The following is a 25651-nucleotide window of genomic DNA, read 5'->3' as shown; positions in this document are numbered from 1 at the left end:
GTCAGCAGTTCGCTGTACCGAGCTTCCCTGTCTGGCAGTTTCAGTTTAGCTCTAACACTTTAGAATTCTATATAAAATGTGTGACAAATGAAAAGCAAAATATCATATGCTGCACTGTCTCGCCATCTATTTAATGCAAGTTATAAGTGGGAGAGGTACAGCAGCAGCAGAAACTCACAGCAAGGAATGCTAGGTTTCTCAATATTCCTTTCTCTCTCTTTTCAGCCTGATGCATTTAAAGGGCCCATCCAGTGAACTGTGGTACATGCATTGTCCTATTTCATTCTTAAATCTATAATTTAGAAAATGATAAGCATGAACTTTAACATCTAATGTGTGGGACGTTATGTTTTAAATCTCACCATTATAATCTTTTTGATTCTAGAGTCTGGACATTTTCTATTTAATTATGTTTTATTTCTTTTTTGCCATTGCCATTGCTACTTTTGCAAGTGCAGATGATAATTTTGTAAATGTGACATTTTTGAAATGGAAATGAATGGGAGAGCCATTTTAGAAGAGAGGAGGGGAAACTAATGGTATCACGGAGGAGGCACCATGACTCCTGCTTATTAACTGCTCTTCACATCATTCAGTATATAAATATCAGGTGCCTGGGAAGCACTAAAGCCTCCGTACAGTGGAAATAATCTATTCATCGTGGGAAGACAGTTCAGCACCTGGACAGCTCCACTGCTTGAATTGTTGCTGCCGCACCTACTTGCTGTATGTAATCACAGCTGGGCAGCCTGGATGTCACGACACTGAGATCAACCCACTACTACAAGAAGCCCAGGAACTAAAGCTACGACCTGGGTGCATCAGGTTGGCTCTATTTTCCTCCGGGCTGATTGTATCGATCTGTTTTCCTACGACACTCGCTTACACCAGGTTCCTACAGGCTCATTTTGAAGAGGTGCGTGGTTCTGACTTTTCCTCCCCTCAAAAAAAAAAAGCAAATAAGAAGCAGGCGGAAAAAGTTTCCTGGCAGCCAGGCAGTGTTGTGCTTTTTTGGGGATGAACTTTTTTTTTTGAATGAACTGCATTTATTGTATACTGTTTATTGATTGGCAGACTGCTGTGTAAATACACATACCTGAAGTTTAGCCATTAGTCAGGGCAAAGGCTGAAGAAACGCACAGGAGTTGCTAAGTTCAGGAAATCATATAAAAGAGAAATCGGACACAATTTGACTGGTTGAGTTGATCTGAGCAGTGCAGCAGAGGACTGATAGCGACCAAGGCAAGGCCAAGCTTTACAAAAGGGATTGTATAGAGTTTTGTAGCCCTGATGCACATGCTGCTTAGAGAACTGGTTTATTGGTCTGGAGCGCTCCCAGGCTTGGCAGCACAGCTCTCTCTCTAAAGTGCCATCTGTGGGCTCTCCTGTGACTGCAATATGGTTATATGTAACATCAGTGCGATAAAAGACTGGGGCTCTTTTCTATCTCAGCTTTTGCCCAGAGTCAACAAAACCCTTCGCTTGGTTCATCAAGGTATAAACACAGTGGAAGCTACCACCAGCTCAATGGTTAATGTCTTACAGGAGCCGGAGCAGACGAGCTACCTTCCCCCTACCGAAACCATGAATGCCAGTAATTTCACCACTGGGCTTGATTATCTCATTCAGTACTCTTATTCAGAGTCAGAAGAGGACCAGTTGTACAAGGATTACAAACCTCCCCCCAAGGATCCGGTACCCTTGCCCAAGGCTGTGCTCTACCTCTTGATGGCTGCCTTGGTGATGGTGGCAGTGGCATATGCTATTGTTGGCCACATTATCAAGGATCTTATTCATGACTTTATAGGTAAGGAGGTGATTTCAAAGAAAACAATGGTATAAGCTCAGTGTAATTAAAAGTACTTAAAAGTGTTTAAATCTAATTTAAACAAATGTTTTACAAAATCTGCACCGGAACTGCCTCTGTTACTAAACTGCTTGAATTAGCACACTAACTACTAAACATTATGTGTTATTTTTAAAGATTACCATCAAAAATATCAGACTGTCATCAGCAGATGACTGAATGTGTTTGAACTGTGTCTGTGTGCATCTGTGGTTAGGCATGGGGGCTTGTTGATAATGGGGTCACATTTATTATTAACATTATTAAATTGCTTCCAATGCAGAACCTTGTGCTGCCGATTAGCAATTCGCTTTGGTTAGTCTACAGCATGAATGTTAGACAATGACAGCAAATAGTTACAATTTAGAACTTCGGAAGTAAATTAACCCCACTTTGTGTTTTGATCCCATACATTTCTATGTCCCAAAGGCCATACATACTGTACTTACATACATATATAGTTATACAATTTAAAAAACAGGCAACTTGACATCAAGTTAAATTCTTCATGACTCATGTATATGTATGTATTCTTGCACACAAATACAATCTCACACATGTTATACATACACACATACTCACACATGTAGGTACAGCTACGCCCATACACACATACATTCAAGAAAGTAACTGTAACTCAGTTAAACCTATATTAGAGGCACTGAGGTAATGACGACACCACTGTCTATAGTTGCACCAGCATTGATTACAATTTCAAGCTGAGTTGTACTACACAGATTGCTATTAAATCTGAAAGTGTTAGGGGACAATGAGACAATGGCTAGTGGCCAGAATCAAAATTGACACATCGACTTTTCGGACGCGCATCCAAAATTGGACAGGGGCGTGAATTTTCGATTTTCCCGCCAAATTTTTCACCGCTTCGCAAATTTTGTGCGAAATTCAAAAATTTTTCAGCGAAATTCAAAAATTTTTCAGCGAAGCAAAACGGGGGAAATTCGCCCATCACTACTCATAGCACATATTGGTGATCAGCGTAAAGACCCACCTCCTGTAGCTCCCTGATATTTGTCATGGAATATGGTAGGCAGGAAAAGGGAAAAGAGGAAGGAAGGAGGGAGCGAGCCATCATTCACTCTACTGATAAATTCTCAGCCTGCAGAATACTCACTACCCTACCTCCCACACAGTCAGTCTGGTTTTGTTTTTTTCTGAGTTGTGGCTGGTTGATCAGTTTAGTCCCAGCCTCGGGTTCTACAGCTACTATCTACAATGCTTTGTGTAATTTAGGGATGCACCGAATCCAGGATTTGGTTTGGTATTCGGCCAGGATTCGGCCGAATCCTTCTGCCCGGCCGAACCGAATCCGAATCCTAGTTTGCATATGCAAATTAGGGACAGGGAGGGAAATTGCATGACTTTTTGTCACAAAGCAAGGAAGTAAAAAATGTTTTCCCCTTCCCACCACTAATTTTCATATGCAAATTAGGATTCGGTTTGGTATCCTGCCGAATCTCTCGCGCAGGATTCGGGGGTTCGGCCGAATCCAAAATAGTGAATTCGGTCCATCCCTAGTGTAATTGCACACATTAAACATGAAATTGCTACTATGTCATCCTGTTATGAGTTCTGTTGGGTTTTATATAATGAATAGCTTCTGTGCCATCCTGGTATGAGATTTGGGGGTATTATACAGTACATGAGGGGTATAATACCCCCAAATCTCATACCAGGATGGCACAGAAGCTATTGTGTCATCCTGCTATAAGTTCTGGGGGTATTTATACATGGAATTGCAACTGTGCCATCCTGCTATGAGCTATGGGCGTATTGATACATGGGTTTTTCCCGACCCGCACTCAACTGCCACCCACCCTCCCTCCACCCACGCCTGCCCGAGCCTGACTTCCAGGTTCCTTTTATAGTCCTGGTCCGACCCACCCTGCTAATTATGTCACAAAAGGGGTGGGATGAGCAGGCACGCGTCTATAAAAGTTCAACCCGGAAGTTGGAACCCGGAAAAAGGGTGCGAGGTTGGCCTGACCCCCCGACCTGCGCATATCGGGCCAGCCCTCACATCCTACTCTCTACCATGTTGATATGAGTTCTGGGGGTATTTATACATGGAATTACCACTGTACCATCCTGCTATGAGTTCATAAGGTAGATCTCATGATCACAAGGTGACAAAGTCTGGGATAGCCTGGTATTTACCATGGTTTCCTAGATATCATTCAAACCTTGGCAGATGCTAAAAATTGTTAGTCACTACAGGGGTGCCCAAAAGATAGATCAGGATCTACCAGTAGACCTTTAGCTGGTGATCAATAGATCTCAAGACACTGTCAACAAACAGCTTGTTTTAATCGCCCTCCTGCTTCATTCTTTTCAGTCATATATTTATTATGTTAAGGTTACATAAGAACTAGTTGTTTGTTAAATATAACAATATAAATTCTCTCATAAATCAATATAATATTTAAGTAATATTCCATGGAAGAGAATGCTAAGGCTTTTATGGATGTAGATCATAATTGGACAACATCACTAAAAGTAGACCTCGCATTAGTAAAGTATGAGCACTCCTGCTCTACTAACTGCCTTGTTGGGATGTTTACATCTGGAGGCTGTGCTTATGATACTATCCCCAATATGTAATAAAAGTCACAAAGTTTGCCAGAGCAGTATCCCATAGCAACTGCAAATATTTTCACTTTTAAACTGGGGAGCAGAAAATGCTACCTACTGATTGGTTGCTATAGGTAAGAAGTGTAGCAAACTTTGCCCTTTATTTTACATAACTCCCAAGACTTTTTCTAAAGGTGGACCAATACATGCTTTATTCCAGATAGCTTATAATATTTAATTACTTATATCTTAGTTTGGATCAAGACTAAGTACTGTTTTACTATAACAGAGAAAATGGAAATCATTTTTAAAAATTTGTATTATTTGGATAAAATGGAGCCTATGTGAGACAGCCTTTCCATAATTCAGAGCTTTATGGATAATGAGTTTCTGGTTAACTGATCCAACATCTGTACAGCTGTTGCTTGTTAGTTTAATCAGTTCGCACACAGAACCATTCCTATAGTGGTCTAACAGAGATGGTGATAATACTGCAATGCCAGCTCAAGTCAGGGAACAAGCAGAATATGAAGAATTTCAGAAGTAAGGTTCAGGAAATCAGGCTCCTCATACAGCAATTAAGATAAAGAGGTAAACGAACACTGTGAGCAGGGAAAACTGCAGTATACTAAAAGCTTTATTTGCACTAATTTCATGGAACAGCTGCTGTGTTCAACTATACAGATCTTTAAGTTCACACAACCAAATGCAACATTAAATCAGGCATCTAACATACTGCCACAATGCAGGAAGCATAAAGGGATTGCTTTAAATGAAGAAAGAAAACATAGTTCACGTGTATACAGGGGGAGGCACATTTATCAAAGGTCGCATTTTGAATTCATGCTAGTTGTTAAAAACTCCCCATAAACTCCCAAAATTTATTTTAAAAAATCAATTTTTTTAAACTCGGTTGAATAGAATCGACCTGAAAAATCGTATCGAATTCGAAATCAAATTCGATTCCAATTTTAAAAACTAATTTTAAGTTTTTTCTTTGAAAAAAAACTCGAATGTCAGGAAGGCTGCAAACAACTCAAAATTGATCCCTGGACATCTCCCATTGACTTCAACAGCAATTCTGCAGGTTTTAGGTGGCGAATAGTTGAATTAGAGTTCTGAAAGGGTCTGAGTATGATACATCTCGAAAATTGTATTCAAATCAAATTTGAATAACTCCCTAGTCGAATTTGACAATTTTGATCATAAAAAATTTGAAAATTCAACCCTTGATAAATTTGCCTATTAGAGTAATGCCAAACTAATTTACACTTCTTCCCCATACATTCTGTAGTATATATTAAAAAATGTAAGAGATAAGTTTTGAGCCTTTGGAACAAACATGAAGGATAAATGGAACATTTTCTTATTGGACCAGTGTTGTTAGTGGAGTACCACAGGGCTCTGTACTAGGTCCCTTGCTTTTCAACTTGTTTATTAATGACCTGGAGGTGGGCATTGAAAGTACTGTTTCTATTTTTGCAGATGATACTAAAATATGCAGAACTATAGGTTCCATGCAAGATGCTGCCAAGTGATTTGACTAAGTTGGAAAACTGGGCATCAAACTGGAAAATGAGGTTCAATGTTGATAAATGCAAGGTTATGCACTTTGGCAAAAATAATATAAATGCAAGTTATACACTAAATGGCAGTGTGTTGGGAGTTTCCTTAAATGAGAAGGATCTTGGGGTTCTTGTACATAACAAGTTGTCTAATTTGGGGCAGTGTCATTATGTGGCTACTAAAGCAAATAAAGTTCGGTCTTGCATAAAAAAGGGCATTAACTCAAGGGATGAAAACATAATTTTCCCTCTTTAAAGGTCCCTGGTAATGCCTCACTTGGAGTATGCAGTGCAGTTTTGGACTCCAGTCCTTAAGAGGGATATAAATGAGCTGGAGAGAGTGCAGAGATGTGCAAGTAAACTAGTTAGAGGGATGGAAAACTTAGATTATGAGGGTAGACTGTCAAGGTTGGGGTTCTTTTCTCTGGAAAAAAAGGCGCTTGAGAGGGGACATGATTACACTTTACAAGTACATTAGAAGACATTATAGACAAATAGCAGGGGACCTTTTCACCTATAAAGTGGATCACCATACCAGAGGCCACCCCTTTAGACTAGAAGAAAAGAACTTTCATTTGAAGCAACGTAGGGGGTTCTTCACAGTGAGGACAGTGGAATGCACTGCCGGGTGATGTTGTGGTGGCTGATTCAGTTAATGGCTTGGATGATTTCTTGGACAGACATAATATCAAAGGCTATTGTGATACTAAACTCTATAGTTAGTATAAATGTCTATATATATAATTTGTCAAGGTATGGAGGGGTGCGTGTATGGATGCTGGATTTTCATTTGGAGGGGTTGAACTTGATTGAATGTGTAACTATGTAACTATATGATTATTCTAAGTTACATAATGGGGGGGGGTACATAATTATGGAGCTTAATACCAAAGCTCAGCTTGTTCAGTGCAGAAGGATAATGTACACTCTCTGATTCCCACATGATTCTGTCACTCATCCATCAGTTTCACCAGTAAATATGCCAAAGGCCCATAATTAATTGCTTATTATGCGTGCAAGTGCCTTTTATCTGCATTTATAATCTCTATGCAAATAAGGTAGCTAACTGATTTTCTGAGAAATTAACTAAGATTTTGTTTGAGGAGACAGAGAAGAAACATCCAAAATAGCCCTTAGTAGAGCTGACTTGATTGTCTATGAAGCTTAAAAGATACATGGCTTAGTTATGGAAAGCAGGCTCTGGTCAGTACATAAATTAGTTTGTGTTCTACATATTTCCAGGTGCCCAAATTATTTAGTATCGGATATCTCTAGACTTTGCACTTCCCCGACCCTCCTGAACATGAGCTTTGCCATTGTCACAGAGGAAAACAGCATTTAGCTTTTGCTGGATTTTAATTTTACACATGTGTCTTGTTTATAGTTTAACTGAACTGACCTTTGGCCACAGTACCAAGTATTAATCAGTCTACAAAATGTAATTACAATCTAAAGCTCCCATATTGTATTCTGCTTGTGATTGTAATTGCATGGAGGTAACATTCATACACACACAACATAGTATTTATTTTTATGCTGTATTGTGCATAGAGTCTCATTCTGTGCCTGCCCATGACTTGGTGGCTGAGAAAGCATGTAGGACTTGAGATCTCTAAGATCAATTTTTATACTGCCTTCTGATGACTTGCAAATCTGCCACTTTTAGCACTAGGGTCTGACACACATAATAAGAACTGTCCCTGTTCAGGTTACCTTAAGGAATTTAAAGGGCTTCTGTAACTGGAAAACAGTGCTGCTTATATTTCATTTTGAAATCTGACATGGGGTTAGACATGTTCATTTCTCAGGTGCTCTCAGACATGTGACTTGTGCGCTGATAAACTTCAGTCACTGTCTACTGCTGCACTGCAAGTTGGAGTGATATCACCACCGTCCCTTTCCCCCAGCAGCCGATCAATAGAACAATTGGGAGGTAACCAGATAACAGCTCCCTGATACAAGATAACAGCTCCCTGGTAGATATGAAAATGGCATTCAAAATTCAAGTCCCACTGTGAGTCCTCCAGTTACATTGAGTTGGGGAAACAATAGCGTATCCAAAAGTAATTCCATTATGAAGTGCTGGCTCTTTCTGACAGCACAGGGTCAGGCAAAATGACTTGAAATGGCTACCTACACATATTACTATTAGAAAAAATAAATTTGTTTGTTCATAAATAAAATTGTATATGGTAGAGTGAATTATTTGTAATGTAAACCGTGTAATTTAGAAATAACAATTCCCCCAGAAAATCATGACATAATCCCTTTAACATTTACCTCTTAGTGATTAAAAACACTCAGACTTGCATTTGATGATAAATTCATTTCTGACAAAACAACCTGCATTAACATTTCACAGGAAGGACCTGAATAAGTGCTATCAGCAGTTACACTCTGACGTCTTGATCTTCTTATGATGAACTGATGATCCCCAAAGCCATGGGTATAGGTATGGGAAATGCATCTGTAGTTTTCTAGCTGAATGGCCGATGAGATTGGGCTTAATTTACACCACATCTGATTGTCCAGAAAATTAAAACTATTAGGTTATTATACAATGTACACAACTATTTGAACCATCCATTAGACACAAACACCAATGTACATATATAATGGATGCATGAGTGTGTAGCCTATGGTTTGCTCTATGAGAATAAACTTGGAGAAGCACAGGGAATATTCACAAAACTGCAATCATTTTACTCCAGAATACCTACTAACAGTAGCCAATCAGCAAGTATCTGAAACAATTATAATATTGGTGACATCAGTGGCTTTTTTTGTCTAAGGAAAACCCTGTGGCTGAGAAATAATGTAACAGTCAGCTTCACTGACACATATCTCAGAATGGCTGAATGTGGGATCACAAATCTAATTGTGTTGGTCACATAGAGCTAAGTGAATGAATCCTAATAAACACATCTACAGTGCCAACAGCTCTATAAGCATTAGTTTTCCTATCAACATGCAGCTTTTTCACAGACAGCTAGGAAAAGTGATTCAAGGAATCAAATTGTTTTTAAACTAAATAACATATGATAAGACCATATTTCGTACACTTCTGCAGTGGAGCTCGATAATTTTCCTTTTCATTACTGGAAAAAGTATGTGTCATCTACTGTGGGAATTCACTCTAATTGCAGAAGTTATAATACCTTTTTCAGGGTAATGCTGGTGCTACACAGGGGCTGAAATCAGCCCCTACGGAAGCATGAGACTCCTCTCCTGCCTGCACCCAGAACTATTCTAATGGCCCGGGTTGCAGGCACATATTGCTGAATTCGACATGAGAATGCAAACTCTTGCATTTCTTCCCCGAAATCAGCTACGGGCCTGGACCCAAGCAGTACCAGATGCGGTCAGGAGAGGAGGCTAATGCCCGTGATTTTTGGCTGATTCCGGACCCCCTGCAGCAGTTACCTAACATACAATAACTCCCAGGGAAGCATCAAGCAGGTATTTGCCTGAAGGTTTATTCACAGTATGGTTTTTCCAGAAAACAAGGGCTGTTTCATTTCTACACTGTATATGCATCAATCAAAAATGTAGTCATGTATTTTCAGTGAATGCGATAACTGGCGAACACATATTCTTGCTCAAAAAGTGCAAATGTATATTTACCGCAGGTTATTAAACTGGCGAAAACATATTCGGCAATAAATCTGTCTATATTTTGTGCTTATTTTTACCGCGCTTTAGTAAACGGACCCTTTAGTCACATACTTATTTGTCCCTTTTCCTAGAGCATGTTAAAGGCATTCACTGGTATATTCACCCAGTTATACCCACAGCTGGAAATTATATTGGGCCACAATCTCAGAACACATACCAGCAAGTTGAAAGTTGTAGTTCCACAATAGTGTAACAAAGCGAAATTGGCCATTACCATTCAGGGACTAACCTCAAACAGTGGCAACTGGGTTTATTTGTCATAGTCCTTTACTATTACTCAAACCGATTGTGGTGTAGAACCCAATGTGAAAATCCACTTCCTCTAACATCTCAATAGGGCAGAGTCTCTCTCACCCCCTTGTCTCACTGGAGGTAAGTTATCAATTAGCATATGTTTATGTTATGCAAGTTTATGTCCAACTTTCAAAAGGTGATTAGCAATAGGCTGGTCTGCCTTTCCTGTGGAGAGCTCTGTCCTGATTGTACATCTGTGATTGTTCATTCTCTCCTGGTAGGTCGTGGAGGCTTTACAAATTCCAAGCTGCATGATAAAAATCACTTCCTTGTGCCATGTTACTGCATGTCAAACAACCAGATCACTTATGGCAACCTTTTTTTGTGTTGGGAACTGTGCCAAGTGTGTCCTCTAGTCATGATGGCTCCAATTCCTTTGTCACTAGTAGATCAACCAAGTTCCTAGCGCGTCTACAGGCCACCATTGGTTTTTACAAATGCATGAATGGTAGTGTAGTGTCCGTCCTCAAAATTTCTCATCTGCTATTTAAACAGATTTTTAGGTGTCCAAAAGCAGTAAAGTGTGTGCTGCAAAAAATCCCTGTAATTGGTCCCTTTAGCTTGTTGTCCCTGTGTTGCTCAGTCCATTGCTGTGTCCCCTGGAGATGTTTATGTGCCTTTTTAAGCTGTAGCTGAATGTCCTTTTCAAGATAACCCCTATCTCTGAAGTGCTGAGTCATCTCTTGCAGTCAGGATCGGACTAGCCTGCTGGGATCTCAGGGGAAAACCAGGTGGGCCCCTAGGCCCTTCATTTAGTTAATTTTGGAGGGCATGATAAAATAATTAAATGTGTACCGAGTGGTCTATCCGGGTAGGGGACTATCCGGTGGGGGCCCGGGGCAGTTTCTGGCCACTAGTAATATGCCAGAGCCTAGGGGAGGAGACCATTACCAGGATGGGGAGGTTTTGTTGCATACTCCTGACAAAGATCCCTGCGGTGGATCGAAATGTTAAGCCCAATAAAGGGTAGTCCCTGTGAGTGCCGCATCTTGCCTTATATTCTGTATATTTCTTATGCTGGCACCCAGGCAGTATCACTGTCAACGGTGTGCACCATGAAGCTGGGTATAGATATATATATACATATATATATATATATATATATATATATATATATATATATATATATATATATTTTTATGGAGATGTTAGAGATCGCACTCACCGGTCTTAAGAGTAATAAATGGATTTTTATTAGTGGACAATCGCTGACGTTTCGGCTGATACAACAGCCTTTCTCAAAGTATATATATTTATGTATATATTAATGTATAGGAACCATTATCTGGAAACCCGTTATCCAGAAAGTTCCGAATTACAGAATGGTTGTCTCCCATAGACTCGTTTTATCCAAATATTCCAAATTTTAAAAAATGATTCCCTTTTTCTCTGTAATAATAAACAGTAGCTTGCACTTGATCCAAACTAAGATATAATTAATCCCAGCCCATTGGGTTTATGTAATGTTTTCATGATTTTGCATTAGATTTAAGGTATGAAGATCCAAATTACAGAAAGATCTGTGATCTGGAAATCCCCAGGTCCCAAGCATTCTGGACAATAGGTCCCATATTATATATACTGTATAGAGAATCCAGTGAAGTACAGCAGTTAACAGGTCTTGTGCAAACAAATACATATTTATACATATTTATTAACTGTGCATCCAAACAAATGGTTAGATTGCAGCAGTGTGTGTGTCTTCGTATAAACTATTGTTATAATGTAACAAAAGGGAGTCATGTGATAAATCCATTATGCGAACAACAGATTTGCTATTAGCGAATCTCAGTCTTGTAGTTTCACTTTAGCTCTAACACTCTAGAATTCTATATAAAATGTGTGACAAATGAAAAGCAAAATATGATATGCTGCATTGTCTATCCATTCTTAAATCTATAATTTAGAAAATGATAATTATGAACTTTAACATATAATATGTGGAACGCTATGCTTAAAATCTCGCCTTTATAACCTCTATTCTAGAGTCTGAGGATTTCCTGTTTAATTGTGTTTTGTTTCTTGTTTCCCATTGCCATTGCTACATTTGCAAGTGCAGATGATTTTGTAAATGTGACATTTTTGAAATGGAAATGAATGGGAAAGAGGAGGGGAAACTAATGGTATCACGGAGGAGGCACCATGCCTCCTGCTTATTAACTGCTCTTCACATCATTCAGTACATAAATATCAGGTGCCTGGGAAGCACCAAAGCCTCCGTACAGTGGAAATAATCTATTCATCGTGGGAAGACAGTTCAGCACCTGGACAGCTCCACTGCTTGACTTGCTTCTGCCGCACCTACTTGCTGTAATCACAGCTGGGCAGCCTGGATGTCACGGCACTGAGATCACCCCAATACTTCAAGAACCCCAGGAACTAAAGCTAGGACCTGGGTATATCAGGTTGGCTCTATTTTCCTCCGCACTGATTGTATTGATCTGTTTTCCTACGACACTCGCATACACCAAGTTCCTCCAGGCTCATTTTGAAGAGGTTCGCGGTTTTGACTTTTCCCCCTCCAAAAAAACCCCCAAAGTTACGTGACAGCCAAGCAGTGTTCTGCTTTTTTAGGAAAGTTGAATTAAAGGGATGGTTCACCTTTAGTTTAACTTTTAATATGTTACAGAATGGTCAATTCTAAGCAACTTTTCAGTTGGTCATTATTTATTTTTTGTCATTTTTGAATTATTTGCATTTTTCTTCTGTCTCTTTCCAGCTTTAAAATAGGGTTCACTGACTCCATGTAAAAAATAAATGCTCTGTAAGGCTACAGGCTGTATTGTTATTGCTAATTTTTATTACTCGTCTTCTTGTCAGGCCCTCGCCTAGTCATATTCCAGTCTCCTATTCAAATCAATGCATAGTTAGTAGTGTAATTTGCAAGTTACAGGGGCTCATTTGTAAAGTTTGTGCAGCACAGAATGGTTCGCACAGTGAAAATATTTGCCCTGTGCATGGTTATATTTATAAAGCTGAATAAGGGTGGTGTATTTAAAGTGCAAAAATAATTGTGAATTTTTGACATTCGTAATGCAAATGCCCATAAGAGCTTTTTTAAATTAAAAATAATTGCAAATTGCGAATATTTATGCACATACTTATACCATGACTTTGGTGATGGAGAAAATATTTGCAAAAACAGTTTTGCAAGTTGCAAATTTAAATTTACACTATCTACTGATTGGTTGCTTGTTGGTTTGATCACTGCATGCTCAAAACCATTCCTATAGTGGCCTAATAGAGACGGTGATAAAACTGCAATGCCAGCTCAAGGCAGGGTACACTGTAAGGAACACTGTAAGCAGGGAAAACTACAGTATACTGACAGCTTTATTTGTAATAATTTCATGGGACAGCTGCTATGTTAAACTATACAGATCTTTCACGCAGCCAAATGCAACATTAAATCAGCCATCTAACATGTAAGGGGGAATTACGTTAGTACCATTACCGACTCCTTGGTGTATTGACCAGTTCCTTCTGGTAGGAATAAGAATTCCAACACCGCTGGTCCAAATAGAAGAAATATTTATTGTTGCACTCACATACATTCATTTGGTTCTGTTTCATGTTATTCAAGTATTCAGGCATTCACAACACGGCTCTTAATTTCTTTTCCCACACTTGCCAAGCATACATCTTTCAGCATTCTAATACCCCCATCTGAGGCTCCTCAGGCACATCCCTCACCATCTCCCGGTCCTGACAGACCGGTGTATACGCTACACCCTCTGTCCCACTCCGGGAATTTTCTTGGCCCTCCTTCATGATGTCCTCTGCTTCACTGACACTTCTGCCCTCACTGGCTTAGCCTTGGCTCTTAAGCCTCTACCTCTTCGTTGGGGTCTTAGCTACCCATGCTAGTTATTCCCTAAACTAGCTGAAGTACCTAGTACTTCACACTTAGAGCCCTGCCTCTACCTACATCTAGAATGAAAAGAACCCTGCCCTAGATGTGTCATCTCCTTAAATGCCCTTCTTTCCTACTAGCTAGTGGCTGGGGAAGGAACTGCAACTAAACACAAAATGAACCTTTACTTCCCCCTTGTGGTAACAGTCACAAATTACACTTTAGTTTACAGAAAATTTCCTATCATTCAACATTCCATTTCTCTTCAACAATTTACACTCGTATTTTCATACACCACCCAACAACCCTCTTACAAACATACTGTCACAATGCAGGAAGCATGAAGTGGTTGCTTTATATGAAGGTAACTTGTTCACTTGTATAGATTTAGGTTGTTATTTATCAAAGTCCGATTTTTTTGTGGTAGGATTTTGAAATTTTTCGTGATTTATTAAACCCCAATAGTGTTAAAAGTCTGAATAAAAAGGTATTCCAACTCAGACCTGGCAAGTTCATGTAGTAGTCAATGGCAGATGTCCCATTGATATCCTGATCTGCGCTGGGTTTTGTCCAATAATTAGAAGATATTGAGGTTTGTAGGCGTCAAATTCAAAAAAAAGTCTCACGTTTTGGGCGTCAAATCCAAAAAAATCATACGATTCAGATTTCTTCACGATTTTATCAATTTTTTTGGAAAAAAGTATTGAAAAATAGGGGGGAAAAATCAGTGCGGATTTAGTCAGTTAGTCAGTGAGAACTTTCCAGATTTTGATAAATAACCCCCTTAGAGTAATGTCAATTAATTTACATTTCTTCTCCATACATTCTGCATTATATTTTAAAAAATTTCAGAGATAAGTTTTGAGCCTTTGGAACAAACATAAAGGATTATTCTAAGTTACATGCTCATGGGAAATGATTTGGGGGGTACATAATTATGGAACTAAATACCAAATCTCAGCTTGTTCAGTGCAGAAGGATACTGTACACTCTCTGATTCCCACATGAGTCTGTCACTCATCCATCAGTTTCACCAGTAAATATGTCAAAGGCCCATAATTAATTGCTTATTATGTGTACAAGTGCCTTTTAGCTGCATTTATAATCGCTATGCAAATAAGGTAGCTAACTGATTTTCTGAGAAATGAACTAAGATTTTGTTTGAGAAGATAAAAAGGAAAAATACAAAATACCCCATCTTAGTAGAGCTGACTTGATACGGGCAGGGAGAGCATTTTGTGACTGTGCTAGTCACTTCTGCCCCTATCCATTGTTTGTATCCATTGCACATATGCTTTTAATCTCTAAATCTTTAAATAAATTTTGAGTTTTTTTGATACAATCGCAACAAGGAGACAAGTCCTGTGTAAATTCCGGTGACCTGCAAGTGCATTTGTATGTGCCATACTCTGCCTGCCCAATGCTTCCTGCATGATGAGTCACATCCCTGCAGCGAGCACCAACCATTTGGCTTTTTAGTGTGCTACTACCATTAATGTGGACATGTTCTTGTGGTAACATGGGTATGATTCAAATGAGTGTGGCTTAAAAACAGGGAGTGGCCAACATTGACTTCCATTATCGGCCATCCACCATGTAGGCTAGGAAAATTCCAGCCCTCGTTACCACAGCACTGTTCTAGATAATAAGTCCAATTAAGTTTCAGCTGGACTGTGGGGCAGGCTCCAATGTTATTTCCTTCCATTTGTTTAACAAAGAAGTAAAAATAGAGCACACTGACCAAATACTTATGATGTACAACAAAAGTATTCTGAAACATATGGGTAAATTCAAAACCTTGCAACCCATGGGATAAAAAGAGTTACAGGCTGGAGTTTACAGTTGTAAAAAATGGTCATCATATTCCACTACTGTGTGTAAAAGCTGTTCATGCTATGGCCTTAATAAAAGTGCAGTTTGACTCCAGAGAATCTAGATTATGATTTGGATTTATCAAATGAGGTCTCAAAAGGTATTAACACACCAAGTATGGAAAAAGGTCCAGGTGCACTGCCATGCTTCAAGTACTTCAAGGCTCTGTCCCGCTCATCCCCAGACCTGTCCCTACCCAAACTTTGTGTAGCACGGCTAGCAAAGTAGCAACGCAGCGGGTGAAATTACGGTATTGTGGATGGGAGAAACAGAAGGGAAGGATGACCATTAGCAGGTCCTATCTTTGGCACAGTAGGAGTTTGGCCTGGCGCTGCCTTAGTTTGACAGCTGAGCAAATATACAGTGTTACTGTCACTAGTGACTCAATTTTACACCGTCACTGTCATTAACTGCATCTGCCATCTTGCTTTACAATTCCCATTTTGGGCCCTATCTTGCCCTATTGTCGCTATTGACACGCTGCCCTACTGTCAGCATCTTTTCCTACTGCCATCTTAACCCACTATTACCATTTTGCCCAATTGTCACCATCCTGCCTTATCAACATGACTATCTTGCCATCCTATCACCATCTTACCTGCCATCTCCCATGTTTCCTGTCTTCTGTGCCTACTCTGTAGAGAGCCTCTATGCATGGATGCATGACAGCTGCTGCCTCAGTACGTACAGACATCACAACACAGTGTGTACTGGAATGCACCCTAGGCTTATACTCGAGTCAATAAGGTTTCCCAGTTTTTGTAGGTAAAATTAGGTACCTCGGCTTATACTCGGGTCGGCTTATACTCGAGTATATACGGTAAGACAAAAATGACCAGTAACCAAGGGTCTTGTGCATCAATAGTTCTATATTAAGTGACCTTTCCCCCATTTTTTTTGGGACCTTGAAAAAGGTCTCGAACAGGGACCTGAAATGTTGGTAAAAAAAACCCTGCCGAATATTTAGACAGAACCTCCTTTCTTCTAATAAGAATACTGAATGTTCACTTAATATAGAACTGTTGATGCACAAGTTGCTGTTGATGGTAATTTTAGTCTTATATGAATCCAGTTTTACAGTGCACCAGTGCAGTTAAAGGGAAATTGTGTTCTGTCTGTATGTTATATATTTATTTGTATATAGAGAGGTTGTAAGAGAATGTGTATATATGTGCAGTGGGGTTTGTTTGAAGTGAGTTGAACTTTTGGGTTTTTCATAACCCAACTTATCTAAAAAGCTGGAGCCTGTGCCCGAAAATGTAAAAAGTATTAGCATCCTAGCCAAAGGTAGAGTTTATTTTGTAACACACACATATATAGATGGATGAGTTATGGGAAGAAAGCAAGTACTGTATCTCAGGGGAAAAGGGTCAAATAAATGACTCAGTATCTCAGTAGAGACATAAGAACTAACAGCCACTGAAAGGCATCAAACTCATATGAGTGCATGAAAAATCAGTTTATACCAGTGAGCCATACACACCCCAATGACTTTTTAAAGTGAACAAATCCAGTATTTGTAATTTAAAAATGCATAACAAAGTGACAGCAACCAGGAATTTCTTGCAGAAGAGGTGTCCCCAACAGCTTCTGTTTAAATACTTGTGTGACATCCTGTGAAAATTGTATGGTTCCCTAATTGTGAAGCTGTACTTTGCAGTGAAACACAGGCTTAACTGAATTCAACATGTTATATATACAGCATCATATTCAACATTCTTCTAGAGGCATACTTTGCAGTAATATTGTATATTAATACATGTGGGGGCCAATTCACCAAGCTCAAGTGAAGGATTCGAAGTAAAAAAACTTCGAATTTCGAAGTGTTTTTTGGGCTACTTCAACCATCGAATGGGCTACTTCGACTATGACTTCGACTTCAAATCGAAGGATTCGAACTAAAAATCGTTCGACTATTCGACCATTCAATAGTCGAAGTACTGTCTCTTTAAGAAAAAACTTCGACCCCTTAGTTCTATCATCTATAACCTACCGAACCCAATGTTAGCCTATGGGGAAGGTCCCCATAGGCTTCCTAAGTTTTTTTGGTAGAAGGATAATCCTTCGATCGTTGGATTAAAATCCTTTGAATCGTTCGATCGAAGGATTATTCCTTTGATCGTTCGATCGCAGTTTTTGCGCTAAAATCCTTCGATTTATATATTCGAAGTCGAAGGATTTTAATTCCCAGTCGAATATCGAGGGTTAATTAACCCTCGATATTTGACCCTTGATGCATCGGCCCCTAAGTAAGTAAACTACCAAATGTACCTTTGTTTTGGTATTGTCCTTTAGGGGCAGATTTATCAAGGGTCGAATTTTGAAGTAAAAAATACTTCCAAATTTGACCATCAAATTAAAATACTTCGACTTCGAATATCGAAGCCGAAGGATTTTTCACAGAATTTGGCCATTGAACGATCAAAGTAAAAACGATTCGAATGATTTTAGCGTACGATCGAACGATTTTACTTCGATGTGTAAAGACTTAGAAAAATGGTCTAGAAGGTCCCCATAGGCTAACATAGCACTTCGGCAGGTTTAATTTGGCGAAGTATTGAAGTCGAAGTTTTTTTAAAGAGACAGTATTTCAATTATCGAATGGTCGAATATTAGAACTATTTTTACTTTATAATGTATCAGTGTCAAAGTCAGTAATTTCTTCAGTTCGACAACTGAAAAAAAATAACTGGTAAAAGATATAAAAGGGCAATATTTACTGATATGTATATTCCAGTTTGGTAAGATTCTTTAATAGGCCAATTAATATAATAAATGTTATTTAATATATTGAAATGCTTTTTCAGTCTAAAAATAAAGAAGCTAAGACATTTTACTTTGTAATGTATCACTGTCAAAGTCAGTAATTTCTTCAGTTCCACAACTGGAATAAAAGTTTATTATGAGAACATAAGGGAAATATGAGCATATACTTGCACAGGCACTGTGTGTGTGTGTGTTTGATATTGCTGAACAATATATATCATTTTTCTTCCCAATAACCTCACTAAAATCTATCATTCTCTAAATTCACTGACCTACTTTCACCTCTGCACAAGTCAACGAGCAGGAGGCCTGAGGTGGCTTTGCCAATTGTTGTACTCTCAGGGAAATTCAGCACCAAGCACTCCCTAATCTATTGCAGTCAGGGACTCTGTACATTGCTAGGTCAGGGGGAAAAAAGCAATTATCTTTAATTCTGATTGAATGCCTACCTCTATACATGTTTGGGAGGAAAATAGTCTAACTAACCAGGCTCAGAGTGTCTTTTCAAGGAAGCTTTTATTGCTTTGTGAAGGTCTAATGAAAGAAAATTAATCTTCTGTATTAAATGTGATGAACCATTAGCAACAATATCCAACCTGCAGGAAGATTGAAAAGTAAACTATAAACCTAGTATCAAAGGAATGTATCTTTTGTTGTGCCATATTCCACCTAGAGTAAAAGCATTTAAGGAAAGTACAACTTCCTTTTGTGAATATACAAAAAGGGGAATGGATATTGAAGAGATGATCGCATAAGCTTGCCCCTTGAAACAGTTGATCCCTAAGAATATATAGTATGAAGTATAGTTTCAGACAGCAGTTTCAATGCAAGAAATGTTTTGAGAAATATTGGGTTTGCTTCCTCAGGAAAAGAGGCACTTGCTAGGGAACATGGTAGATGCATGAGTGTGCATTTTCGTGCTGAACTCTATTCCATGTGTCTGCAGGCCAAAGCAGTGCCTCGGGTGCAGACACAATAGAGTGCAAATGTGAGTGGGGGTTTGCTTCTCAGCCTGCACTGTTTCTCAGGCCAAGAAACAGCTCAGTGTGGCAGTAACCTAAAGGAGAACAAAACCTAGCATGATCTCAGCACAATTGTATCAATCACATAATTAATGTATGGCAAGCCCCTGTAGTCATTACATTTGTTAATAGAGAAATATGGGTGGTACTGTGGAGCTGTAATTCACACTAAAGCTATTAATGAAATAGTGTGATTTCCCAATTCAGTGATTTGCTGACACAGGTGGCAATTCTGCTTTGGGCTGGATTCCATTATATGTTAGAAAAAACAGGTGACAAATCTTGCCATAATAAGCATTTATTGAAAATACTTACTAATCTATTTCATGGAAAAAACGAATGCTTTCACCTAAAAATGTATAAAGTCTATTTCCAGGTCAGTTGGAATGATAATGTGATCAAATGATGTTTGAAAAAATGATGTAACAAAAGTAACAGTAACCTACAGTGTTAGCCAGAACAACCTGTTCCACCAGCAGACTGCACTTATGGTAGTCTTACATATTACTGTTTGCATAAGCTTTGTTTTTTTCCCATGGTCTCTCCACTCTCCTCTTGCTTCAGAGAATTACTTCCCAGACTTCCTGCTTCCCCCTGGCCAGGAAGCATACAGATGCAGCCACTTTGGTTTGTCTGTTTGACACAGAATAACTAAACACAGATATCCCATTTATCTCATTTAACACAGAAAACTGCGTCACAACATCCCATCTAATTAAAGCATTCACCATTGTGAACAATGGAGCTTTGGTATGCTAATGAAAAGGTTAAATGCATTAAATGAGTTAAGATGACTTAAGATAACACAGTTTCTTCAATTACCCCTGAGTCATGACGCATTTAACTCACAAATCCAAGTGGCTTCATCTGTATGTGACATCACTCACCGGCCTCTATTATTTTTCCTCATATGCTGGTTCTCATAGAGCATTCTGGGAGATACAGTACATACCTCCTCTCTAGTGTTATTATATACATTATTTAAACATAAATATGGATTCATGCAGGCTATTTACCATCAAATACAAGTTACTGTTTTATTATACAAAGAAAAGGGATTTTTTGGAAGAATAGCATTATTTTCGTAAAAACCCTATTTGACAGTCTGGTCTTGTGAAAAGGAAACCAACATTTATTTGCAAAAACAACCATTGGGTCCCCTCAGAGACCTTTGTCAAGGTTATCAGGCATCAAAAAAACGTCACTTTGATATTTGTGTGGAACATCGTAATTGGGGGCTCAAGTCGTTGATTATTGAACCAAATATCTTTACTGAAGGCCATCCCCTTAATAAAAGTTTCTCTTTTTCACTACATTTCTATGTCAATATTTTATATCTTATCTTATATTTTATATTATTTCTATGAAAATATTTGAAATTTTTGTTCCTTTAGTTTTGTAAACATGTTGTGTGATATATTGCCTGATTCTTTGAATTCTTCCAGACAGTTATAACAAACATGACCAAGTGCGCCTGCGTGCAGATACGAGTTGCATCACCAGTGCACACAAGAAATTGTGGAACATAGTAAGATAGTAACATAGTAAGTTAGGTTGAAAAAAGACACACGTCCATCAAGTTCAACCTTTTAACTCTATTTTAGCCTGCCTAACTGCTAGTTGATCCTGAGAATGGCAGAAAAAATCTGAAGCCTCTTTGATTTGCCTCATTTTCTAAAAAGCCATCCAACCCCTTCTTAAAGCTATCTAATCTAATGGCTTCTGATGAAGTGAACATTTCAGTCAGAAACGCGTCAAGCCATGCACTCCCTTGCTCAGTTACCCAATTAACCACTTTTGAAGAGCTATATACACTTTTTTAACCGTACTAAATAAACATTGTTTTTTTAAACTGTACATCTTTGTGGCAATTACCCAGCGACTACATCGGCCATTCTCAGGTGCGCCTACAATTTCCTGCTATCTAATGTATCAGCCTGTACAACTGATTCATGGAGAGAATTCCACATCTTCACAGCTCTCACTATAAAAAACCCCTTCCGAATATTTAGAAAGAACCTCCTTTCTTCTAATAGGAATGGGTAACCTTGTGTCAGCTGGAAAGATCTACTGGTAAATAAAGCATCAGAGAGATTATTATATGATCCCCTTATATATTTATAAATAGTTATAATATCACCCATTATGTGATGAACATCCCCAATTTGGCCAGTCTTTCCTCATAGCTAAGATTTTCCATACCTTTTACCAGCTTAGTTGCCCTTCTCTGTACCCTCTCTAATTCAATAACGTCCTGTTTGAGTGATGGAGACCAAAACTGTACAGCATATTCTAGATGGGGCCTTACCAGTGCTCTATACAGTGGAAGAATAACCCCCCCACTCCTTTGAATCTATACCCATTTTAATACAGCTCAAGACCTTATTTGCCCTTGATGCAGCTGACTGACATTGCTTGCTACAACCAAGTTTATTATCTACAAGGACTCCAAGGTCCTTTTCCATTATGGATTTGCCAAGTGCAGTCCCATTAAGGGTATAAGTGGCTTGGATATTTTTACATCCCAGGTGCATGACTTTACATTTATCAACATTGAATCTCATTTGCCACTTAGCTGCCCAGATTGCCAGTTTGTCAAGATCCTGTTGCAAGGATGCTGCATCCTGGATGGAATTAATTGAGCTGCATAGTTTTGTGTCATCTGCAAAAGCAGATACATTACTTATAATACCCTCCCCTAAGTCATTAATGAACAAGTTAGCCCACAAAAATTTTTGTATGGGCATGCATTTGCTGATTTGTAGCTGATTTGCACATTTTTGGTGAAGCATTACGGGTCAGATTTGCCCAACATTGCTCACATGTCTCTTAGCATCTCTAATGGGAGACTGCTGGCACCCATCCTCAGAGTCAGCCTGTAGCCGAAACCATGTGACATCCATAGGGATTTAAATACCCATGAGGAACTTGGAGGGATATATGTATTAATGGTTTTATTTGTGAGCCTCTGTTGAATGTATTTGAATAGGTGTCAATAGAACGCATATGCGTTCCACTTGCTGGTTTGATATGTGCATACTAATGAAGGGACACCAGTGGAGAACATTTGCCTTTGTACACATGCGCATTATGTTATGAGCAGTGTTTTTTTAAAATGAGTCGAACATTTCTGAGTTGAGTTTTATTACACAAATATCTTTTAATACATAAATATAGGTCTTTGTCTGTGTGAATTATGGGGTCACACACTCATGGCAACTTTGCTTTATAATGTAAATATGTTTAGTGACAAGCACATCTTTCCCTTATGCATTATGGATAACGCATTGCAGATTTTTTTGCATGTTTGTCTGTTATAGTTATATTAGGGAGTGATGTTGAATACAGACAACTCCATTCACACCATAGAGAACAAAAAGGTTTTTCAAATACGATTATGTTTACAGATTGCCAGGCAACAGGATGTGTGATGTTCTTTGAAATGAAATGGTGCATATTAGTGTGTTTTCTACTATATCTGGCAAGGAAGCGGTCCAGTAGACCTTCATAGGTTCATTTAATGGATGTAAAATTAATAGGAGATAGGGGCAAAGTATATTTTTTACAGAAAGAATACTGTGTCTGTCTTCTGTCTTGCATAAAAAAGGCCATTAACTCAAGGGATGAAAACATAATTATGCCTCTTTATAGGTCCCTGGTGAGGCCTCATCTGGAGTATGCAGTGCAGTTTTGGGCTCTAGTCCTTAAGAGGGATATAAATGAGCTGGAGAGAGTGCAGAGACGTGCAACTAAATGTGTGAAAGGTGTGAAAGACTTAAATTATGAGGGTAGACTGTCAAGGTTGGGGTTGTTTTCTCTGGAAAAAAGGCGCTTGCGAGGAGACATGATTACACTTTACAAGTACATTAGAGGACATTATAGACAAATAGCAGGGGACCTTTTTACCCATAAAGTGGATCACCGTACCAGAGGCCATCCCTTTAGACTAGAAGAAAAGAACTTTCATTTGAATCAACGTAGGGGGTTCTTCACAGTCAGGACAGTGAGGTTGTGGAATGCACTGCCGGGTGATGTGATGGCTGATTCAGTTAATGCCTTTAAGAATGGCTTGGATGAATTTTTGGACAGACATAATATCAAAGGCTATTCTGATACTAAGCTCTATAGTTAGTATAGGTATGGGTATATAGAATTTCATTAAAATAGGGAGGGGTGTGTGTATGGATGCTGGGTTTTCATTTGGAGGGGTTGAACTTGATGGACTTTGTCTTTTTTCAACCCAATGTAACTGTGTTATCTTATTTATTGAAAAGCATAAAAAACAAGCATTAGTAAATGGGCAGCAGAAAGTTTAGTAGAAAAAAATTCTGAGGTCTTTGAAGTCTACTACAATCGACTGATAACTCTGTACAGTGAATGGTATTTTTCACCATTAGGTCCAAAATACTAGTTGGCAAATCTACCACATAAGACAATGATCACTGTAAAACAAAACAGAGATGCTAATATTGATGCATTGTGCATTAAACTTTTATGTCTTTTTTTTTTCTAATGCAGACTGGATATTTGGCTCCAGCCCAGAAGTCAAGGGTAACAAATCAGACATCAACTGTATTAGCCAAAGCGCAAACGAGACGACCGAGAATCAAGATATCTCCTTGTCCTCTTTACATCAAGAGCAGTTGCCCTCCCATTCTGGAGATTTTCTTATCTGTATGGATGAAATTTCCCATATATCACAACTAACATAATATTCCTCAAGTCCTGGTCATTCTTTTGTACACAGATTTTGCGTATTTGAAATATAAAAAGAAGGACTTTTTCAGAAGAGCAATTGCTGATTTTTTTTTCCATTGTGCTCAGAGTATTTTACTAGAAACTAGAACTCCATTGACAGAGTTATTTATACATGTTCCTTCTCACACACGCACCTAAGTGGCATGAAACTGAGGATGTATGGAAACTACAGTATGCCTTGACTTCAATCTCTTCTACAACCAGGAACATTTAAATAGAGTACACCAGCTGCTATTTTGTAAGATTGTCCATTGATTCCAACATTGTTATTTTGTAATATTTTTTACATGAAGTGTACATTTGAAAGCTATCTCTGGGGTAACACAGATAAGAGACGGCAGAGTAGAATCACTGGCTTTTGATAACACACATTTTTAACAGGACAAAGAGACCAATGATAATTTGTAACAGTGAGATTGAGATGCAGTTACTACAATGTAAATGTCATTTAATTGTTTTGTGGTCTTTAATTGTTTTGGGGTAATTTCCTGGGCTGTTACAATTGAACTAAGAAGCAACCCCACCAAGTTACATGTGATACCAGATTTATTGTACCAAGTGAAAAAATGCACATGCTATATGAAGTTAAAGAATATTGACATGGGTAAAGTGTAAACTCAGTATAAAAACAAACTGTTTAAGCATTTGCTCTGTTCCTAATGTGAGACTTAAAGCTTATATCAATAATGTGCTGTAAATAGGTTAAAAGGATCATTGCTCATATCTGAAAACTCTTTACACTATAGCAACCATAACAAGATTTAACGTTAGTTCTTTTGTAGGCTTCTGCTTGTTTCTGAGAGTCGCACATTATAAGCTACTGAAAACCATAGCATCTTTCCTTTAGTATTTTCAGATGCCCTTCCTATTTTTTTAAATTCTCCTATAGTGTTACTAACTGTATAGATACAGTATTAACTCAGGCCTGAACAAAAGTTGGACCACAAAGAAGACATGAATTTAAAATGTCTGGAAACCTCATTTAGGTAAACCATAATGTCAAAAATTTCAATGGAGCTGGCACTCAGAATAAAGGCAATGTTCAAAAGAGTACAAACGGTGTATTGTGTCCTCAGCCTTATGAGTTTCGTGTTTACATACACTTAGGGGGTTATTTATCAAAGTCTGGATTTATCTCAATAATTTCTGCTACAAACTCCAATCAAATTCGCTAGTTTTTTTACGCTTATTTATTATTACATTTTCCCGAAAATTTGCTCTGCGGCAAAAAACCTGATTTTCACAAATTTTTCAGACTTTTCCATCCGATTTTCATGATTACTTCATAATTTTCACCCGAAAACTCAGAAAACTTTGGGGTATTACCCGAAACCCAGCGCACATCAAAAAATCATTGGGATTTCTCCCATTGACTTATATGCAACCTCGACAGATCTGAGATGCCTGATAT

At 38.5% G+C, this 25651-nt stretch overlaps 1 protein-coding gene across 1 annotated transcript; it reads left to right on the top strand.

Annotated features, from left to right (window-relative positions):
- The first annotated feature begins 797 nt into the window (after window positions 1-797).
- Window positions 798-25408, top strand: LOC121393309. Its single transcript, XM_041561453.1, has 2 exons — window positions 798-1807; window positions 24001-25408. Exons 1-2 carry the CDS (start codon window positions 1399-1401, stop codon window positions 24192-24194), a joined length of 603 nt encoding a protein of 200 aa, XP_041417387.1. The 5' UTR covers window positions 798-1398; the 3' UTR covers window positions 24195-25408.
- The last annotated feature ends 243 nt before the right edge of the window (window positions 25409-25651 follow it).

Source organism: Xenopus laevis, chromosome 4S, assembly GCF_017654675.1.
Source record: "Xenopus laevis strain J_2021 chromosome 4S, Xenopus_laevis_v10.1, whole genome shotgun sequence".
Classification (NCBI taxonomy): domain Eukaryota; kingdom Metazoa; phylum Chordata; class Amphibia; order Anura; family Pipidae; genus Xenopus; species Xenopus laevis.
This window is presented reverse-complemented; position numbering and strand designations above follow the sequence as displayed.

Coding starts and splice junctions, on each gene's coding strand:
- LOC121393309 (XM_041561453.1), top strand. CDS start 1,399: ATGGTTATATGTAACATCAGTGCGATAAAAGACTGGGGCTCTTTTCTA. Junction 1,808..24,000: donor TCTTATTCATGACTTTATAG/GTAAGGAGGTGA, acceptor TTTCTAATGCAG/ACTGGATATTTGGCTCCAGC.